Genomic DNA, 15,348 nt, shown 5'->3' on the forward strand with positions numbered 1-15,348 from the left:
CACTTTAGAAATTTTTTAGTTGTTTGCCATTGAAAAATTTACAAAAAAGCTGATAGTTTTGAGTATTTCATCAATTAGATTGATGAAGAGTATGCGACACATTATTTATTATTATGATTGGCACAATGAATTGAAAACCATCGTTTGAAGAATAATTTCTCCTCACCCAAAATTTGAAAAATTTTTCTTACTAATCCCATGTTTTGAAAAATTAATTCCTCAGCTGTGGATTATGAAAACCAAAAGAGTGAAGGGTTGTGGGATAGAGAAAGAAGAGAGAGAAAAAAAAGTTAATGTAATTTAGCATTTAATTTATTCTCATATAAAAGTTGATTTATTGCACCATCATCATAATATACATAAATAAGTTACGCTTATTATCATAGTTCAACTTTTTTTTTTTATTTGAACTCGGACTTAAAGGTGCCTGATGGCTGATGTGTCTTTGCTACTAAACTATGCTATGCTAGGCTAGGCTAGTAGAGCTGATTCAATAAAGAAAGTATCATCAACCCCATTACGATGAACATCGCCAACAGAGTTTAAGTGCGACGTAGAATCTCCACATGGTTGATATCATTTATTAATAGCAGTAAAGGTGAGGAGGAAGGCGTGGCTCAAGAAGAGCATCGATGGGAGTGACTTTGATGTTGATTTGTCCAGCACCCTCGGTCATATCAACTGTTTGGCCTGATGGAGTTTCAATTTCAAAAGAATGTAACAAAGTAGCAAGTGTGAGGTTCAAAACTTGAACAGCAAATGAAACTCCAGGACACATTCTTCTGCCACTACTGAATGGTATTAGCTCAAAATTCTGGCCCTTAACATCAACATCCTTGTGGGTTGTAAGAAACCTCTCTGGTATAAACTCTGAAGGATTCAACCACACATGCGAATCTCTTTGAATTTTTGAAATATTTAGAATAAGCTGTGTACCTGCTGGAATGTGATAGCCTCCTATACTGCAATCTTCTATGGATTCATGTGGCACCGATAATGGACCAGCAGGATACAACCTAAACGATTCTTTGATGATGGCTTGAGGTAAACCAAATCCTTCGTGTCTGATTCGTTCACTTGCCTTTCTCTACCGACAATGATGTCTAACTCTTGTTGTGCTTTCTTTAAAACATGACGATTGTTGAGTAGCAATGACAAAGTCCAAGTTAGTGTTACCGCTGTAGAGTCTGAAGCAGCTAGAATAAGAGCCTGCATGTGAATCAGAGAAATTATATCATTTCAGAACAAATAAAACATTGATTTTTACTTTTTCTAATATAAGGGTTTTCTATGTATCTCTCTGTATACCAGGCACGTAGATTTGATAATAGTATCAACATCTTGGCTAGAGAACTCTTTTGCGTCATCCATGATGGACAGTAACTCATCCATGAAGTCTTCCTTTCTTTTCTTTGCCATGCCGGAAGCTCTCGTCTGCTTGTGTTCGTGTAACCATTCTCCAAGTACATTGTCTAGCTCTTTTGCTGTCTTTTTCATCACCTTCTCATCCCCACCAAGATCCAAACACCTTAGGAAGGGAAACGCATCTGACACCACAAACTTCCCAGTCAATTTGAAAAAATCTCTCATTGCATATCGCCATTCATCATCGCTGTCTCTACCTTCATCGCCTTTTTTGGGCTCTGCATATCTTTTCCCTATAACCATCTTGAATATCACATTTAGACTTACGTCCCAGAACCATCTCTTCAATTCCAACAAAACTTGGCTCGAATTATTCTTGTTCTTGATCCATTCATTGTATAACCCTTCGATGGATGCTTTTACCTAAGCCTCGAGCACATGTTTGAGCATCCCTAGCCGTTGATTGAGAGAAGCCCAAGACTGACAATCTTGCGTATTTGGCGCCAATACTCTCCATATGGGCTGGTGCCAACCATGAAATAATTGTAGCCCAATATTTCCATGGCAAGAGCTTTAGGACGATTGGCAAAAGCTTTGTCGTTCGTCGTAAGGCATTCCCTCGCCAGCTCCGAATTATTTACCACCAAAACTCGATGCACACCAATCTTGATTGTGAATATTGGTCCCATCTGGTCAGCCAAGTTTCCCAGGGTTATGTGACGAGGCTGTGACCCCGCGAGGAGAGGTAGGTGGCCAATAACAGGCCATCCACCGGCGGCTTCCGGTGGTAGTCTCTTCTTATTGGATGCTTTTCTTGATATCGTAAAAATATAGTTGAATAGGGTCACAAGGGCTAGTATGATGACCATAAAACTTGCAGAGAATGAAAAAATGTACTCCATAGTGGCTAAGTTTGGGTGGTGGATGATCACGAGAGGGAGGAACGCTTAAGTAGACCGAGTTTAACACTTAGACTACGTTTGCTAGAGAGCGACATCTGTTGAAATACGTTTGCTAGAAAGCGACATCTGTTGAAATACGTTTGCTAGAGAGCGACATCTGTTGAAATGGTTAAAAAAATTTTGAAAAAGAAGCTCCCTCATCTGAATAAAAATGAAATTACATTAAATAATAACTGCTAAACTTACGCACAGAGAGACCAAAAGAGATATATATCGCACAAGCAAGGTCCTTGCCAAATCATTCAATCTCACTGGACTTCTACCTCTGCAGATCACTGCCACCATTGCCGGCAGGCGACCGCCACTGTTCTCTTCTTTTTTTCTTTTTTTTTTTTTTTTTTTTAATTATGGATTTAAAAAGAAAAATGGTAACTGTAAAGTTAATCTATTATTATTTTAGAGGAAGAGGCGTCCTCCGGTGTTTCCATGTTGGGAAATTACGCAAGCAAATTGTATATTGATAAATATATAAAAAAATTATTATTATTATTTTTTTAATGTTTCAGTTTGGTTGTTATAATTTTTGGGGCCATTTACCTCTATATCTGACATAAAATCATAATAATATTATATAATTTTTTCTTTAATGGTTTATCTTCTATGGTAATCGTGGCATTTTGCCATTTTCTACTATTCCTCGTTAGAGGCTTCAAGATTAGTATTTCGAATAAGCAAGAAAATTTTATTAATTGCATAATATAATAAATGATACAATTATGAAAAGTTCGAATATATGAGGATGAACTTAGTAGTCATTAAATTAAATATTTATATATAATTTTTTATATTTATTATATATATTTTAATTAATTTTACATAAATCTCGATATAAATATTTAATTTAATAATTAATAAAATCATTTTCATATATGAAGCCAGTGATGGAGTCAGATAAAGTCATATATTTCCCATCTATATAACTTAAAATATTTAATTTGAAACAAAATTAATATTTTGATCTTTTGATTCTCACTTTCTCAATTTAATTTTCATAAATTATAATTATTATGAAACTTATTATAAAAGTATTAAAATGAAATTTCAATCATATATATATATATGGAAAATAATAATTGTTATTTTATTTTTTATACTTTAAGAAATTTATACAAATTTTAATTTGAAATGAATTTAATATTAAATTAATGTGAAATTAACAAATTTACAATCTTAGACTTATTATTTTTTTTATTAAAAATTTTAAAAGGAAAATTTTATTTTATTTTTCTATAGTATTCATTTTCGGGCTCAGCCAATACTCTCCATGTAACACCTAGGCAAATCCCACATCGACAAAACACGGAGAGATCTTTGGGTTCATAAGTTGATAGTTCCTAACCCCTATTGACGCGTTTTAAAGCGTGAGGGCTTGACCCGAGCGGACAATATCACTAGTGTAGGGCCATTACATTTGTGGTATCGAGCGCTCGCGTGCAACCTTGAGCGATGGTGGGGCAAACCTCGGCGACGCCGAGTCCCATAAGGGTGGATTGTAACACCTAGGCAAATCCACATCGACAAAACACGGGAGAGATCTTTGGGTTCATAAGTTGATAGTTCGTAATCCCTATTGACGCGTTTTAAAGCGGTGAGGGCTTGGCCCAGGCGGACAATATCACTAGTGGTAGGGTGTTGCGGCGGGCCCACTAGTGATATTGTCCGCTGGGCCAAGCCCTCACGCGGTTTTAAAACGCGTCAATAGGGATTACGAACTATCAACTTATGAACCCATCTCTCCGTGTTTTGTCGATGATTTGCCTAGGTGTTACAATCCACCCCTTATGGGACCTGTCGCCGAGGTTTGCCCCACCATCGCTCAAGGTTGCAGCGCTCCGATACCACAAATGTAATGGCGACCTAGTGATATTGTCGATGGATTTGCCTAGGTGTTACAATCCACCCCCTTATGGGACTCGGCGTCACTGAGGTTTGCCCCACCATCGTTCAAAACACGGAGAGATCTTTGGGTTCATAAGTTGATAGTTCCTAACCCCTATTGACGTTTTAAAGCGGTGAGGGCTTCACCAGAGCGGACAATATCACTAGTGGTAGGGCCATTACATTTGTGGTATCAGAGCCGCTCCGCGTGCAACCTTGAACGATGGTGGGGCAAACCTCAGCGAGGACTCTGAGTCCCATAAGGGGGGTGGATTGTAACACCCTAGGCAAATCCCACATCGACAAAACACGGGAGAGATGTTGGGTTCATAAGTTGATAGTTCGTAACCCCTATTGACGCGTTTTAAAACCGTGAGGGCTTCGGCCCAGAGCGGACAATATCACTAGTGGGCCGGGCCGTTACATATTTGGTATCAGAGTTGGACTCCCTCTAGTACGGTGTGTGGTGCGAGGACGCACCAGCGAAGTCGTGGGCTTGTCACGACCCAGGGATGGGGTTGGGACGTGCTTGTTCAACCAGCTACACACTGGGGTGAAAACTTCGTGTCCCACATCGGAAACGGGAAGAAAAGATTTGGGCCATATATGTGGGAGCCTGCCTCACCTGGTCAGTGCGCTTTTGGGAATGAAACCTCCCAAGGGACAAATCCGTGAGGCCCATGGGCCAAAGCGGACAATACTAACTGGAGAAGGATCGGGCTGTTACACTCAATATGGGCTGGTGCCAACCATGAAATAATTGTTGCCCAATATTTCCATGGAAAGAGCTTTAGGACGATTGGCAAAAGCTTTGTCGTTCGTAGTAACGCATTCCCTCGCCAGCTCCCAACTATTTACCACCAAAACTCCAAGCACGCCAATCTTGATTGTGAATATTGGTCCCATCTGGTCAGCCATGTTCCCCAGGGTTATGTGACGTGGCTGTGACCCCTCTAGGAGAGGTAGGTGTTATAAATAGCTTGTATGTTAGATAATATAGAGAGAAAGAATTCATATATTGTTAGAATATAAGAAAGTGAAATAATGACAAAAATGAAATGTATATAGAATTATATATATATATATAAATATATATATATATATATATATATTATTCTATTATGGTACTTGGCACATATATATGTGAAATAAAATGATTATCTTATTGTAATTTTCGTAAATAAATTACGAACAGATGTGTTTATTAATAAGTAGATGTGTCTGTTTATTAAACAGACATGTCTATTCTATACAAATAGTCACAACTATTTGTATATGTGTCTGTTAATAAATAAACATGTCTTTTATATACCAAAAGTTATAACTGTTTATTTATATACCTGTTAATAAACAGAAATATCTATTACACAAACAGTTGTATCTATTAGAGATAGACAGATGTGTCTATCTAGAAAAAGTGCTATGACTTTTCATTCTTTATAAATATGGATGAGTTTTTCAATCCAATTATATACTACTTCTACTTCTTCTTTTCTTCTAGTCTCTCTAAATTCGATTCGTATAAAGAGTTTGTAAGGAAAATCTTCAGGAGTTGCTGTCTGTAGATTTCAGACTTTGTTGTATCCTGGAGGTATATTGTCATAACCTTGCAGCAATCTAGTGAGGGCAATTAATACCTTAAAGATAGTGATTCATTACGCCTCAAAGCCTATTTTACACCTACTGCCTCAACAATTTTAAGGTATTAATCGCAATGGAGTCTAAGGCTGTTTCCGTGATGAATCAAGAGTTCGTGAAACTTGATCGTTTTAAAGAACAAATTATGTTCACTGAGAAGGTGAAAGGAGATCTGGAAAAGAAGATGAATTGCCATGCAGAGGTCATATTCTCAACAACTCATCAGATAGGCTATAAGATTTGTTTACCTCTGTCAAGTTTTCAAAGGAAATCTGGAATTCGTTAGAATTCGAATACAATACAGAAAAAAAAGGTATGGATAAATTTCTCATTATGAAATATTTTGAATTCTAACTACTTGATAATATGCCTGTTATGGATACGTTTATGAGTTGCATATCTTTGTTTCAAAGTTTAAGGATTTGAAAGTGATAGTTACTAAATCATTGCAATTAGAAGGAATAATAGCACATCATACTTTTAGTTTGAATGATTATAGGAAGAAATTACTGTATGTCACATACAACTTTTTTCTTAAACAAATTCAGAAATACTTACACATTAAAAAGTTTTTTATGTGATAATTTGTCTTTATGTTGATGACGTACTTATAATTAGAAGAAATATAAGATTATGTTATGATGCTAGCTTATGGTGAATGTGTTAAAGAAGGTAATAAGATTTATGTGCGTAAGTCGAAAAATACTTTTTGTATGCATAAATCCTAGTTCATATTGATTGCGTTTATCACTAACAAAGTGGAGGATATTGTTAGAAATAGTTAGTGATAGGAAAACTTGTCCCATAATTGAAAAAGTTATGTCTGTTCATTAAAAGACATCAAAATGAACTGATTATTACTAATAATTAAATATGTTCTAAGAGGTATAAATGAACAACTATAATTATTCTAAGAGATACAAAGTGAACAGTTATATATGTTCTAAGAGGTATAAGTGAACAAATATAATTATTCTAAGAAATACAAAGTGAACAGTTGTATATATTCTAAGAGGTATAAGTGAACTGATGTAATTGTTCTAAGAGATACAAAGTGAACCGTTGTATCTGTTGTAAAAGGTATAAGTGAACAGATGTAATTATTCTAATAAATACAAAGTGAACTGTTGTATATATTCGAAAAGATGCAAATGCTTTATAAATAGTAGTTTGAAACAAAAATCTATTAACTTTTTCTTTTTGTTTCTTCTCTTCATTTCTACCTATAATCAACACTATTATTCTTTAATTCATTCTTGGGAAAATTTTAAAATTACTGTCTAGAATTATATTTTGGTTATCATCCTAGAGGGATCTGCTTAAACTACCCAGCTATAACATAGTGAGGGTTTTGCTCTTTGCTAATATCTCATTATGTTGAGAAAATATTAAATAAATTTAATCATTTAAAAGTCAAAGAAGTAAAAAATTCCTCACTATACCTAATATTGCTTTCACAGTATGTAAATTATTAAGTTATACTAGTAATATTAGTATGAAATACTGAAAAGAAATTTCAAGGGCTTTTGGTTATTTAAAAGGAATTATAAATTATGGATTATTCTGTGATAATGTTGTATCCTAGAGGTATATTGTTATAACCTTACAGCAATCTAGTGGGGGCAATTAATACATTAAAGATAGTGATTCATCACGCCTCAAAGCCTATTCTACACCCACTACCTCAACAGTAGGTGGCCAATAACATGCCATCCACCGGCGGCTTCCGGTGGGAGTCTCTTCGTATTGGATGCATTTCTTGATATGGTAAAAAAATAGTTGAATAGGGTTACAAGGGCTAATATGATGATCATAAAACTTGCAGAGAATGGAAAAATCTACTCCATAGTAGCTAAGTTTGGGTAGTGGATGATCACGAGAGGGAGGAATGCTTAAATTGACCGAGTTTAACACTTAGACTACGAAAAAATTATATAGTGAAACTGTGATACATTTTAGTATCTTATATGAAATGACAATATAGAATACGTTTGCTAGACGACGACATCTGTTGAAATACGTTTGCAAGAAAGCGACATCTGTTGAAATACGTTTGCTAGAGAGCGACATCTGTTGAAATGGTTAAAAAAATGTTGAAAAAGAAGCTCCCTCATCTCAATAAAAATGAAATTACATTAAATAATAACTGCCAAACTTACACGGAGAGAGACCAAAAGAGATGTATATCGCTATCTCACAAGCAAGGTCCCTGCCAAACCATTTAATCTCATTGGACTTCTGCCTCTGCAGACCACTGCCACCATTGCCGGTAGGCGACCGCCACTCTGTTCTCTCTTTTATTTTTTATTTTTTTTTTATTTTTATGGATTGAAAAAGAAAAATGATAACTGTAAAGTTAATCTATTATTATTTTAGAGGAAGAGGCGTCTTCCGGTGTTTCCATGTTGGGAAATTACGCAAGCAAATTTTATATTGATAAATATATAAAAAAATTATTATTATTATTTTTTAAATGTTTCAGTTTGGTTGTTATAAGTTTTGGGGACATTTACCTCACATCTGACATAAAATCACAATAATATTATATAATTTTTTCTTTAATGGTTTATCTTCTACGGTAATCGTGGCATTTTGCCATTTTCTACTATTCCTCGTTAGAGGCTTCAAGATTAGTATTTCTAATAAGCAAGAAAATTTTATTAATTAGATAATATAATAAATGATATAGTTATGAAAAGCTATAAATATTTAATTTAATAATTATTAAATTAAATATTTATATATAAATTTTTATATTTATTATATACACTTTAATTATTTTTCATGAATTTCGATATAAATATTTAATTCAATAATTAATAAAATCATTATTATATATGAGATCGAGTGATGAGTCAGATAAAATCATATATTTCCCATCTATATAACTTCTTTCTCAATTTAATTTTTATAAATTATAATTATTATGAAACTTAGTATAAAAGTATTAAATCATGTTCCTCCGTCTAATCCTAAAATCTCTCTAATTTCAGTTTTAGTCTGATTCTTCAATTATTAATTTTTTTTAAAGAAAATTATTATTATTTTTGTAACTTGAATTTTGGATATATTTTTTCATTGATTCGAATTTATGATCCGACCTGAAAGTTTTCGCGCTGCGACCCGATTAGGATAAAAAGTGAGACCTATGGTGGTAGTGGAGGGCACGGGCTGATAAGCTTGAGCCCGAAACCTACCACTGTTCTCCTTGAGGGTGCGGGGGCAACGCTCTCGCAGTATGTACCAGTATAAATATTGTAATATTCTACCATTTGTGGGAGAGTTGTGAGATATTCGGGAAACATTTAGATTTGCGTACTTGTTATAACAACTATTAATTTGAATCAATCAAAAAAAGTAAAAATAATTTAATTTTGATTAAAATCTATGAAATTTTAATTTTAAATTGAGGGAACAATTCTTGATAGACCCAATTTAAGAAAAAAAATTCTAAATTCAGATTAAATCATAATATGGTCTAGATGAGTGTGAAGTAAGAGGGAAAATAATACTTTATTTAAATTTAAATCTTTTGAAGATAATTATGGTTAGACAAAATTAACTAATCTTTTAGGAGCCCAATTAACAGCCCGTTTAATATAAAAGAAAGAGAGAACAGAGGCACAATATAGGTAAAGAGGAAAGAAAGAGAGAAAAAAGAGACAATTAGAATAAAGGAAGTGAACAAAGAGAGCAGACTGGTGCGAAGTGTTAGAGATGAAAAAATAAAAAATAAAAAAAAAGTGACAAAATAAATGGCATTGAAATGAGTAGAAACAAAAAATAAAAAGGAAAATAATGAATTAAATTAAGGAGAAAAAGATGGTACCAGATATTTTCTTCTTAGATATATATAAATAAGAAGGAGGTGAATTCTTTTTTGGCCAGGAATATGATTTATTTTTGATATTTATCTCTAGGGACTTATAGGGTAATTGCTTTGGTGTAAGTAAGCGTCTTAAACACTAGGTAGTGATAGCAGATTTCTGCTTTATGTGAGAAGTATATAAAATATTGTAGAATATTGGGTAGGGATTACTCAAGGGATAATACAATTTTTGTATGTGTTATTGTTCTTAAAGCTATTGTTATCTATAAATGTAGGCAAAAGTTTGGCTGAACCACATAAAAATTTTATGTCTCTTTTCTTTTTTTTCTATAGTATTTATTTTTGGGCTCAACAAATTTCCCAACACAAAGGAAGGGGAGGAAAAATAAAAATGAGAGGAAAAAAAAAAAAAAAAGAGAATGAGTGAATGAAGATGAGAGCAGAAAAAAAAAAAAAGGAAGAAAGGGAGGGATGGTAAATTATGTTAATTACAAGTGATTATAAAAATAATAATATCCTATTAGTTACATATAAGATCTTGTTTGATTAAAATTTATGATAAAAATTATTTTATTTATAAATTAATTTTATGATATAATTTATTTATAAATAAATTCTTTTATTTGACGTATTTTATATTAGATATAAAATTTATTTTAAATAAAATAAATTTTATTTTTGATATGAGTGAAGAATAGTGAAAAATTTTTTCTTAAATATCCTTATATATTTATTATTACATACATACTTTATTGTTTCAATTAAAAGTATAAGTATTTAAAATAATTATAATATCATCTATTTGTGTATGTGTGTATTTATGTTAAATAAAAATGAAAATTACATTAAATAATAATTGCTAAACTTACACGATGAGAGACCAAAAGAGATATATATCGCTATCTCACAAGCAAGGTCCTTGCCAAATCATTCAATCTCACTGGACTACTGCGTCTGCAGACCGCTGCCACCATTGCCGGTAGGCGACCGTCACTCTTTTTTTTTCTTTTTTTTTTTTCATGGATCGAAAAAGAAAAATGATAACTGTAAAGTTAATCTATTATTATTTCAGAGGAAGAGGCTTCTTCCGGTGTTTCCATGTTGAGAAATTACGTAAGCAAATTATAGATTGATAAATATATAAAAAGAAAATTTATTATTATTATTTTTAAATGTTTCAGTTTGGTTGTTATAATTTTTGGGGCCATTTACCTCTACATGTTCATAATATTAGGTTATCATTTCATATAAATCATCTGACATAAAATCACAATAATATTATATAATTTTTCCTTTAATGATTTATCTTCTATTATAATCGTGGCATTTTGCCATTTTCCGCTATTCTTCGTTAGAGGCTTCAGTATTTCTAATAAGCAAGAAAATTTTACTAATTACATAATATACTAAATGGTGTAGTTATGAAAATTTCTAGTTCATATTAAAATAAATTTAATAGCCATTAAATTAAATATTTATATATAAATTTTTATATTTATTATATATACTTTAATTATTTTTACATAAATCTCAATATACATATTTAATCTAATGATTAATAAAATCATTCTCATATATGAAGTCAAGTGATAAAGTCAGATAAAATCATATATTTCCATCTATATAACTTAAAATATTTAATTTGAAACAAAATTAATATTTTGATCTTTTAATTCTCACTTTCTCAATTTAATTTTCATAAATTATAATTATTATGAAACTTATTATAAAAATATTAAAATGAAATTTCAATATATATATATATATATATATATATATGGACAATAATAATTGTTATTTTATTTTTTATACTTTAAGAAATTTATATAAATTTTAATTTGAAATAATTTTAATATTAAATTAATGTAAAATTAACAAATTTACCATCTTAGACTTATTATTTTTTTTATTAAAGATAAAAAAAATTTTAAAAGGAAAAACCTTGGCGCCATGGCCCTCCGTCTAATCCTAAAATCTCTCTAATTTCAGTTTTAGTCTGATTTTTCAATTATTAATTTTTTTTAAAGAAAACTATTAATTTGAATTAATAAAAAAGAAAATAGTTTAATTTTGATTAAAATCTATGAAATTTCAATTTTAAATTCAGAGAAAAATTCTTGATATACCCGATTTAAGAAAAAACAAATTCTAAATTCAGATTAAATCATAATTTGGTCCAGATGAGTGTGAAGTAAGAGGGGAAATAATGCTTTATTTAAATTTAAATCTTTGGAAGATAATTATGGTTAGACAAAATTAACTAATCTTTTAGGAGCCCAGTCAACAGCCCGTTTAATACAAAAGAAAGAGAGAACAGAGACACAATAGAGGTAAAGAAGAGAGAGAGAGAAAAAATAAAGGAAGTGAACAAAGAGATCAAAGTGGCGCGAAGTGTTAGAGTTGAAAAAAAGTAAAAAAGTGACAAAATAAATGGCATTGAAATGAGTAGGAAAAAAAAAAAAGAAAAATGAAAATAATGAATTAAATTAAGGGGAAAACACTACAAGAAAAAAAAGGAGATTTTAAACCGAATATTCGGTTTTAAATAAGTGAAAATTAATTTCTAAATATATTTAGAAACTAATTTGAAATCGAAATATTCAGTTTAAAATACTCATATTTTTAAATAAATTAGAAATGGAAAACGACATTCGTTTTAACTTCTAAAACTGTTTTCAAATCGTTATTTCGTTTCCCATCAGTTTCTAAATTATAAAGTTAAATAAAACACTTTTTAAAACTGAAATACATTCAGTTTTTAAATAGAAACGAAAATTCTGTTTCAAATCCGTTTCTAAAATTTTTCTTATCTTGAAACCGAAAATTTTGCTGTTTTGGAATCTATTTCAAATTACTAGAAAAATTTTTATTGTTTTTGTTTAATACATTATTTTCTACATTGAAGCATATAATATAATATTAATTTTAAATGCTCAATATCGTAATATTTATAATATCAGGCTATCAAATATCAGTCAATATTATACATAGATATGGCAGTGAAGGGTTATGACCATAGTGTACTGTATGAAAAAATAAAATATCATAATAATAAGAAAAACAAGCTACTTCTCATCAACAATATCATCACTCATCACCACTATCGGCTTCTCTACCATTATCTTGATGACTTACATCTGGAGTTGGGGTTGTAAACTGTGTACCTTGCATCATTTGCGCCATTATGTTTTGTATCATTTGTAGCATTCGCTCCTCCAGCGTCTGCTCGTGCTGTTGGTATCTCTCCTCTAGCATCAGCTCAAGCTGTCAGTCTCTCTCCTCTATTTTAGTTAGACTATCCTTTAGCGTTGTGATAGTTTGATGCAATTGTTGAATCTCTTCCTCCATTGCCTCCGTCTGAGCGTGATGGGATGCAGTAGAAGATGATCCATGCGATGAGCTAGGGTAGAAAATTGATGCTTGGGATCCAATGCCATCGACTGCTCCTTAAGCACCAAAAATGTATCCTGCATAAGTCAATACACATGTTTTAAATACATTTGTCTTGGCTAAGGGTGAATACTATTCGGTTTGAACTGAATAAATCAAATCAAAATGCCTTAATTTGATAATTCAGTTTGATTTTTAAGATAATTTGATTCAGTTCGATTTTATATTCTAAAAATTTTAGTTATTTCGGTTTGGTTTGCTTTTGGAGAGAGAAAATCGGTTGAACCAAACCAAACAAAATTACTTTATTAATTTTTAAATTAATTTATTTTTACAGGAAATTTATAAATTATATGTAATTATATATATATAAATTGTTTAATTTCATTGATTAATATCTATTAGGTTCAAATCAAGGTCAAAATCATACCAAATAACTTGAAAATCAAGTCTAAATTAAAAAACCCATTAAAACTCAAAATCGATCGGTTCAAACCGAATCGAACCGAACTAAAATAGAGCAGTTCAGTTCAATTTGATTTTTCATTCATTTTAGTTCAGTTCAGTTTCTAAAATATGATAATTCGGTTAATTCGGTTTTAGTGGTTCGATTAAGTTCGGTTTAGTTTGAATCAAATGCTTAGCCCTAGTAATGGTAATTGAATAAACAAACTCAATTATTCATTTTTTTCCTACAATTGAAAGACAAATAAAATACTTGTTCACTTACCTTAATTGCTTGGGCTTGTGCATCAACCATATCTGAGGTGCGGTCTTATGGAAAAGTTCACAAGGAAAAGGTCTTCGCCCAAGCTGGGCTTTATGAAAAGATATAATGATTTTAATGATGTTTATAATAATGTTCGATTAATCACTACTAATATGTAGACAGAGTAAATATGAAATCATTACCATTCTATATATATGAGTAGCATGTGAAACTGAACCCCCTGTGTGTTCAGAAATGCCTGCCCCAACTCCCCTTATCTCACTACAGCGGTTAGCAGTGAACTGATGGCTCTTAGCTTGGAACTTTGGGCTACTCCATGCTTCCTTCCATTTTGGCATTGTACTATTAGGCACGATGACCTTGGATTTTCCTTTCCTAACATTGCACATTAGTGCCTTGTAGTGCTCTGCATGTAACACCCTAGGCAAATCCCACATCGGCAAAACACGGGAGAGATGCTGGGTTTATAAGTTGGCGGTTCGTAACCCCTAGTGACGCGTTTTAAAACCGTGAGGGCTTCGGCTCAGAGCGGACAATATCACTAGTGGGCCGAGCCGTTACATTTGTGGTATCAGAGTCGCTCCGCTTGCAACCTTGAGCGATGGTGGGGCAAACCTCAGCGAGGACGCTGAGTCCCATAAGGGAGGTGGATTGTAACACCCTAGGCAAATCCCACATCGGCAAAACACGGGAGAGATGCTGGGTTTATAAGTTGGCGGTTCGTAACCCCTAGTGACGCGTTTTAAAACCGTGAGGGCTTCGGCTCAGAGCGGACAATATCACTAGTGGGTCGAGCCGTTACATTTGTATCTAAATATGACGCCCCTTACCCGTCTATTATATAGCCGAGCAAGAAGTGCCATATTCGGTGCCGGAGCACCTTATCTTGTCTTGTCATGTCTATTATAAATTTAATGTCATTTAAAATAGGTAATTTATGTGTAGAATTTTTTTTTTTTTTTTATATATACCTTATTTCTGTGGAGACCCGGACAGATCCTCCTCTGTTTTATTAGCATCTGGCGGGTTCCACTATCACGTGTTAACATATTCATAGTCATCTCACATATTTCCATATTATGTTCTCTTTTATCATATCATTCACAACTATTTATGAGATCTCAAAATGAAGTGTCATCTATTGCATTCATATGAAAATTCATAGATAATAAATTATAAGTTTTCATTTCAAGTCCAAAATAAAATACATCATAAACTAGTAATTACATCATGACTAGACATAAAGAATCAAAATGCTAGTCTACACATGGGCCCTACCAAAATACAAAAAACTAGTGAGGTGACGCTGATCGGTGGCAGATCTGATCGGAACTTTGTCCGAATACTACTGTGGTGGCTGCTGATCTTCAGTACCTACGCGATGGAAAACCAACGCGCTAAGCATAGCGCTTAGTGGTGCATAATTTATAATAACAATAATTAAACAATTGAATTAATATTTACAAATCATAAATTCTGGGTCTTTTACATTTTTTTATTACCCTTTGGAAATAATTAAAATTATTGGGACATTTCCTGTTTACTTATTGTATATT

General features: G+C 32.3%; 2 protein-coding genes across 2 annotated transcripts; both read right to left on the reverse strand.

Annotated features, from left to right (window-relative positions):
- Nucleotides 1-290: 290 nt before the first annotated feature.
- On the reverse strand, nt 291-2,306 carry LOC110671567 (cytochrome P450 CYP82D47). The gene is given in 4 exon segments (XM_021834056.2): nt 291-1,044; nt 1,047-1,209; nt 1,309-1,832; nt 1,835-2,306. Coding segments are annotated over 4 exon segments (1,581 nt in total). The 5' UTR covers nt 2,268-2,306; the 3' UTR covers nt 291-583.
- Nucleotides 2,307-13,046: 10,740 nt separating this feature from the next.
- Nucleotides 13,047-14,193, reverse strand: LOC131170496 (uncharacterized). Its single transcript, XM_058129553.1, has 3 exons — nt 13,975-14,193; nt 13,793-13,875; nt 13,047-13,139 (listed from the first exon to the last, which is right to left on the reverse strand). The coding sequence occupies exons 1-3, from the start codon at nt 14,179-14,181 to the stop codon at nt 13,073-13,075; spliced, it is 357 nt and encodes a 118-aa protein (XP_057985536.1). The 5' UTR covers nt 14,182-14,193; the 3' UTR covers nt 13,047-13,072.
- Nucleotides 14,194-15,348: the final 1,155 nt, after the last annotated feature.

Source organism: Hevea brasiliensis, chromosome 2, assembly GCF_030052815.1.
Source record: "Hevea brasiliensis isolate MT/VB/25A 57/8 chromosome 2, ASM3005281v1, whole genome shotgun sequence".
In the NCBI taxonomy this organism is placed as follows: Eukaryota; Viridiplantae; Streptophyta; class Magnoliopsida; order Malpighiales; family Euphorbiaceae; genus Hevea; species Hevea brasiliensis.